The 7437-nt window shown below is 44.4% G+C and overlaps 1 protein-coding gene across 7 annotated transcripts; it reads right to left on the reverse strand.

Annotated features, from left to right (window-relative positions):
* Window positions 1–799: 799 nt before the first annotated feature.
* Window positions 800–6954, reverse strand: CLDND1 (claudin domain containing 1). 7 transcript variants are annotated; one of them, XM_072337382.1, is made up of 7 exons: window positions 6732–6872; window positions 6231–6406; window positions 3352–3645; window positions 2595–2702; window positions 2092–2229; window positions 1764–1983; window positions 800–1685 (listed from the first exon to the last, which is right to left on the reverse strand). In XM_072337382.1, coding segments are annotated over exons 3-7 (756 nt in total). In that variant the 5' UTR covers window positions 3641–3645; window positions 6231–6406; window positions 6732–6872; the 3' UTR covers window positions 800–1684. The 7 variants fall into 7 exon arrangements, with proteins under 7 accessions (XP_072193483.1, XP_072193523.1, XP_072193497.1 ...); XM_072337422.1 differs by having other exon boundaries at window positions 3352–3642; window positions 6732–6864; XM_072337396.1 differs by having other exon boundaries at window positions 800–1983; window positions 6850–6954.
* Between the last annotated feature and the right edge of the window lie 483 nt (window positions 6955–7437).

Genomic DNA, 7437 nt, shown 5'->3' on the forward strand with positions numbered 1-7437 from the left:
AAGCACCAGAATAATGGAAATATGCAGTGTGAACCCACACCTAGGAATGGTGTACAGGATTTGTTTTAACCGAGAAACCACAGCAGTCTGCCGTTCAAGGGATGTTACAACAATCTTCAGTGTGAGCCAGCATCAGGGAACGCAATGCAGGTTCTGGACTTTCTGAACTTCGATCTTGGTTTTCAGAATCACACATGTGCTTATCTCTGTTCACTTTGTAAAGACTGCAGCAATGCTAGAAGGAGAAGTGAGTTGTTCTCTGCCACAAACCAGAAATAACACCTTAGAAACTATACTAACAAGGCCCCTGATCTTCAAGGAACCAGCAAACACCTATTCAAACAAAAGACAACAGCAGAGAGACAACGTGCCAACTTCCATGTCATCCCCATCAGTAGTAACTCATAGAACCCTTGATAACAGAGTAATTCATTTTTAGGATTCATTTCTTCTAAAGCACACTTCCTCTACTGAGCACAAAGCAAGGAAATGAGAGGAGTTAAAGCTTCAGAATTAAACAATTCAGTCTTGGAACACTTTTCTAGGCAAGACAGGCCACCCAGCCTGGACAAAAAATGCAGTAACTTAGAAGAAACACATACAAAGACTGGGAGCTCATTAGAACTGGGTACGCATCCCTCTGGTGACAAATATGTTAGAAAGGCTTCAAGAATAACAAATCTAACAAAGTGTATTTGTTTCTGGTGGTATTTCCCTGACTGCAGAGATGCACAGTCCCACCCCAACCCCCACCATTCTAGAACATTCCCTCCTTATCCCAACAAATTCACACAACATCAAAAGTTCGAGGACCGTTTTATTCCACTTAAACAACAGATTTGGGGCAAGGTGGGAATTGAGAAGCACCTTTAAAAAAAAACCAAATCCTATTATGTACTACATAGGTAAAATAAGAGCTTTACAAAAGTTTATATTATGTACATATACACACATACACTAAATCAAATTCAGAGTTAAAAAGGTTGTAAAGGTTTGCCTTTGATACAACAGGAGAGAGGAAAGCCTTATTTCACAGCAAGCAAAAAGCACAAGATTACAGTGCACAAACGCATGTAGTGCAGGTACCTGGAAGCAACGTACCTAGAGTAGCACAAAGTTCCACATAGGCAAACTTCTCCTCTTCCACAACAAAAGCAGCACGGATTCTCTGTCTAGGGGAACGTGCTACGCAACCACTCACACAGCCAGCTGCTCTGCTTACATCAGTTTTGGCAGAAGCCATAGAAAGTAACAAACTAGCAAGAATAAGAGACCTAAAGCTAAGCTACAGCACTGATTTAACTACAGCACTTCCACTGCCCTTCTGTCTGCTCTAAGGCCTATGGAGATTGCCCAACTCATGATTTATTATTTGTGCTCTCCAGTTCCCATTCTTGTCTACCTGCACCTTTTCCTATCTCATTTCCACATCACAATGCCTTCCCTATTTCCTCCAGGCTGACAGGATAACAAAATTAAGAAGAGATACACATTTAACTAAGGGGATATTCGAAGAAAAATCAACCAAAGAAAGCTTAAAAATATTAAAAACCATTTTTAGAAACTAAGTTCTGCAAACTTCTGGCAAAGTTTGGTCATTTAGCCCAAAGGTCTTTGTCTTCAGGGCCTGCAGGCTATTCTGTTTCAACTGGCAAGAAGCAAGCAGTACAAGGCCAAATTCCTGTCTGAAAGAACAACAAAAGTAATAAAGGTTGAGGGGAGTCTGTTACATGGAAACCTAATACTTGGGTAGCGGCACTTACTATGCTACGCGGTATGCTTTCAAGAGAGTGAATTCCTTTCTGTTGGTACGAGCTGCCCAGATGAAAAGAGCAGCTGCCATAAACTGCAAAGGTGCTGAGACGCAGGCTAGGCAGAAGGACCAGCCAAATTCACCCCTCACATCACCAGGTAGGGGCAGCTTCTTATGAAGCAGTTCAATCCCAGCTACATAGCAGCCAACCAGGCCCAGGGTACAAAGTCCTGGGGGAAGCAGAAGAAAAGTGCAGTTAGTTCACTGCTGAAGTGCTCTGGCTGTCACTAAGAGCTTATAGTGGAGGGAGAGTAAGTGATGGATGGCAGAGGACCTACCTGCAAGAAAATGGAGGACTCCAGTGGCAATGGCAGGGTACAGGCTGCGACAGGCGCACGCACAGAGCCCAATCAGAGCTCCAAAGCACATAAGACCAAGGCTAACAAATGGCAGGAGAAACTGCAATCGCCAGAGATCTGCACATTAAAGAAACACAGAAGCCAGGTTTATTGAACTGACCTTCTCTGCCACACCGTCTTCCTTTCCACCCACACTCCTTCACTGGTTTAGCTAAAAAGGACAAAAGGCTCCACCAAAGCAGAAAGAACTCTAAACTTCCAAACTCCTGTAGAACACTCATGCCCAAAGTCTTTGCTAGATCACCCAAGTCTTCCTTTAAAGCTTTGACCTACTACTTGTGCTACTGTAAAACAAAGAAACCAACAAACTGCAGAGCAAGATGCAGATGTTGTCTCACTAGCGACTGCATTTGGGAAACCCCATTCTTTTTCTTTATTCTAAATCACACTGTTTTTACCTGCAAGATGTGAAAGACACTTACAAGTCCGATTCAAATCTGTGCCACTGTTGTGATTTCCAGGCTCTATGTACTTCTCCATAAACTGATCGGAGAGGGAAAAACTGATGCAGTTTGTAGTCATGTCAGTTTCTGGAACAACAACAACAATAACCAGACAATTGCCATTAGTTTTTTCCAACTCCCCTTCTTCATTCAATTCTCCTCAGCATTTAAACTGTCCAAGTACAATTTCAGACTAAGAAAATAAATACTTCCCAAAACACTTTTGTAGGATATCTTGATAGTAATGATAAAGTAGTTAGCACAAGCCATAGCATTATATATGCAGAATTTCCACCACACTTCTTTAAAGCAACCAACATTTGTCAAAATAAGTCATTCTATCTCTAACAGCTCCAAAATCTGCTGATGCCACAGTGGGGCATTTGTGGCACGTGAGGAAAACAAATAACCATCTAAAAGGAGCAAGCGTTGCCTTGATAAAGTAATTATTTTGATTCCCTTCCCCTTTGATCTCACAGACAGAGGATAACTAGCAGAGACATAATAACTGTATCACCTGTTGTGCAGCAGGTGTAAAAAAACCCACCAACCTAAGTTACAGCAGACTAAATTCAGATAATATACAATATACCAAATTCAGATTATGTAGCATTGACAAATATTTCACATATCACTCCTTTAGAAGTTTACATTGCCATTTTTAAAAAGTAAACATACAAGTTAGAAATAAGCTTCCCGAATGAAGAAAGTGAAGTGTGAATTAGTCCAGAGATACCTGGTGGGCTGTACCAGTGAGAGTTTTTGGGTACAGTAATGCACCTCCGCCACAACCCAACTGTGCCGTTGCATCGGAACAGTGCATCTGTGTAGGTCTTCTCATCTGCCTCTTCACTGACAAATTCTTCCCAGATGCTCCTGCCAGCTTCAGTAATGTTCTCAGCAGGGGACAGAGTATGATACTCATACCAAAAATCAGTACCCAAGGAAGCTGCCATATATATGGTGGAGATGAGGCTGAGAACACATGCAATTACCAGCGCTGTAGCAAAACGGTTATCCATCATTGCTGCTGAAATGAGAGAGAAGGTCCAAGTGAGTAACTCCTCTGATGCTAAATATAAAGTTATCTTAGCAGTGTCAGCCTCAATACATCATTTCTGTTACGCAATGTTTCTTTAGGGTATACATCTTTTCCAAGATGCCAGAAGCACAGAAATGCTAAGTCTATAGTACTACTCCATACTCACTGGATCTGTGAATTCAAGGTACAGGTATTGCTCTTCTCCCAGCCTCTATACATCACACCGAGAAAGAAATAGCAATTCTGCCCCCAAAGCAGATGGCACAGCTCACTGGCACTTCTGATCTTGACTGTAGGCAACCACAGAAAGCAGAGAAAACCAACTACAGCACTCAGAAGATTTACCTTTCCTTAAAGAGATTAGCAAGGGTAGAAGCTATTTTTAGCCTGCCACCCCGTATGACTTTCACAGCTTGTGTTTACAGCCAAGGTAAGAACCACACAGATGCCAAATAGCCTTTTCCAGACTGTTCACAAGGGGCAGCCATGCCAAAATGCCAGAATGCCTTGTAGAAAACTGAAGTATTACTAAGCACCAGAGATATAACACAAAGGAAGCAGGGAAGGACAAGCAAGGAAATTACAATAAATGCTGAGATCATGCCACAGCATATGCAGAGGCATTTCTGAAGAGCTAAAATATTTTCAAGGGAATGCCCTGTTATATGGGCATTAGATGACAGTACCTTCCAAAACTGAAATACCTTCACGTACCACCAGGAGGACCTTGAGCTGGCTCCCTGTAAGAGGTAATTAAGGTCCTCCTTCACAGGCCCACATAAAAGCACAAACTCATGGGTGAAGGCAGCACGGGAAAAAACTGATATGACATGCACTTACATTTGGACAATACTGTGATGACAGTGAATAACTGATTGCTAACACACAACATTTTGTAGATACTGCAATATGTCAGAGGACTTTGAAGCGTTTGATGTGTCTGCATTACTCAATTAAATCTACGGATAACAATAAACATGGCTTGATGATCTTGCCAAATGAAGCACCAACTGAAGTCACTTCTGCAGCTAGAGCTGTTCTGGTGTTATGAGCTACCATACAATCTAATCAGTTCCTCTCTACCGCTCATTTTATCTTCCTTCCCCCACAAATCTTAATCAAAATATGTATTTTTGATTTTTAGTCTCGCTCTTTTGAAGTTGAATGAATTGGGAACAGCGAATGCCTAAACATAGAACATTCACAAGGAAAAAGAAAAGTGAGCGCTCAAGTCAGATGTGCCAACACTAATATCTAAACTAAGAAACAAGGTGCAAAATAAGCAGGGAGTTTCAAAGGCACCAATATCTGTTGTTAACTATGCCCTTCTCATTTCTTTTCCCTCCTACCTGCTCTTCTACTTGGTTCAAACTGGCTATTGGAGTTGGCAGTGAGATTACATATACTTATATCATTCCCTATGCCTCATTTCTATATTGGAAGAGATATAATTACAGACAGTATGCCTTAGTTAACTACTTCTTAGAAATGATCGAGAGTAGAACTGATGCTTTCTGAACTAACAAGTAGTACCCACCGTAAACACCACAACACTCACAACTCTAAAAAGCAACACACAACCTCCAAACCTTTATAAGCTATGTAAATATATCAGGAGGAAGAAATAATATCTGGGATTATTTATCCAGAAGACACAGCAACAAGACTTAGAAGCAAATACTCAGTGTACTGTTCAATCTTTGGTTTTGTACATACGTTGCCCATTGACATTCAAGAACGTAGCTCAAAGTACACAGAGCACTGGACGAGCAGAAGAGGAACACAGCAGGCTGCTGTATAGCACTGACCTCACTACTCTTCCAAAGTGAGTTTGCCCAGGGACCTCTTACCCTTCATGAACTTCTCACAAAGCAAGCAGCCTCACTGTAGCCAACACTGTGTTGCTAACTCCTGTCCAACTCAGCAGATGCCCTGGGAACTGTCTCAAGGTAAGCACCTGAGAGCAGGTGAGCTAGCCAGGCCAGATTTTCCACTGTACTGAAGACACACTTGCTACAAGAAGAGCTCTCTGCAATACTCTTCTTTTTTAGAAAAGGCTTTCTCTAGAGGAAGGAAACACAAGAGAGCCTGCAAGCTCCAGCCTCAAAGTAGTAGCAACTAATGGTTGCTGAACATTTCTAGAGACCAAACAGGACACGGGAGCACAGTGAGGCAGTGGATGGTGCGTTTCAGCAGTGTAACAGTGACAATGAATCACCACTGCCGGAGCAGGTTTCTACAAATGGGCATGCTGGCTCTTGTTCATCACTGGCAAAACACACACAGCTAATGGTGGGGAGCATGTGGAAGAGTAGTGCTTTGTAGCTTAGAATTTGCACTACTGAGTAGTAGTGTTGTATTCCTTGTATCAGTTGTAGTTCCCATGGAAATAGATAGAAGGAATTACCTTCAGAGAGTTCTAGCACTTTCTTGAAAAACACACTTGCAATTGGGCTGCTATGAGGGAAAACAAGAGGAAGACCCAAAAAATCATGTGGCCAGCAACACTTTCAAACACGCTCCACCTCCGAGCGATACAGGAGTAGGAAGTAATGCAACTCAAGCCTCCTTACCTTAGAGCTCCTCAGATTCAGCAGCATACACAGTTCCAGCGGTTCCAGGTGACTTCAGCGACACTGCACTACCGGTGTCCCGCAGTAAGCCAGAAGCACACACCACCAACTCCCTGCTGGCCCTAACTGCTCCATTCATTCCACTCCTGCAATGCCACCGGCACACAAGCAGCAGCCTGGAAGGAGACAAGAAAACTAAAGAGTTTGCAATCACGATAGTAGCAAGCCGCTGGTGTCAGCCAGCATAAAGAGAAAGCGATGAAGAACGAAGGAGATAAACCTGACAGGAAGAACCCTCGGGACAACACCACCGCCCGCAGCACACCCGGTAGGACAGGCCTGTGCCCCGAGGAGCCACCAACGCCCCGCTGGCCTCTCCCCACCGCTGGGCCGACGGCCGGGCAGGCCGACAGACCCCGAGCCCGCAACTCAAACCGCCCCTTCCCCCGGGCCGCCCCCCGCCCTTCAAGAGCCCCAACCACCCCGCTGTCCGGCACTCACCGCAGCGGACCACCTCCATTCCCAACACACCCCCGCCGCTTCCGCCCCCCAGCTGCCCCTGGGCCACAGCTACGCCCCGCCGCACGGCACCACGGGAGCCGCAGTCCCCACAACCTACTCCCGAAGCAGCAGCGCCGCGACAGTCGTCAGGCCGCACACCGCCCCGCTCCTCCGCCTCTCCCCTTCCGGCGCCGCCGCGATGCTGCTGGGAGCTGTAGTCGGCCCGCCGTCATTTAAGAGCACCAAGGAAAGGCTGCACGTACATGGCAGAAAGGGGACTCGAAGACTTCCCTATAGCATTAGCCGATTTTCTACACGATATTGTCTCTCTCAAATCCCTCTGTAATGATAAAAATGGCGGCTTTAGTTTTTCATAAGCATTTTACACAGACAGTGCAGCTGAAATCTCCCAGATTCACCTCAAACATTTTCATAGTCTCCCTGGTTTTATTTTTGCCTTCTATATTTATCCATGGCACAGAAGACCATATACTTTCCACATACACTTCTTCCAAATCTGTTGAGTAAAACCAGTTTACTTTAATGATACCCACCCACCCAAACAGGCCCCTGGGCAGCCCCATGTAGCGTACATACAGTTCTGCTGTGCATCTTTTACTCGCTTTGCCATAGCACTAGAAGGCTACCATAACGTGTTGCAGGCTTTACCCATCTGAGAACAATCACGTGAAATGTTCTCCCTTGC

The sequence above is a fragment of the Excalfactoria chinensis genome, chromosome 1, assembly GCF_039878825.1.
Source record: "Excalfactoria chinensis isolate bCotChi1 chromosome 1, bCotChi1.hap2, whole genome shotgun sequence".
NCBI lineage: Eukaryota > Metazoa > Chordata > Aves > Galliformes > Phasianidae > Excalfactoria > Excalfactoria chinensis.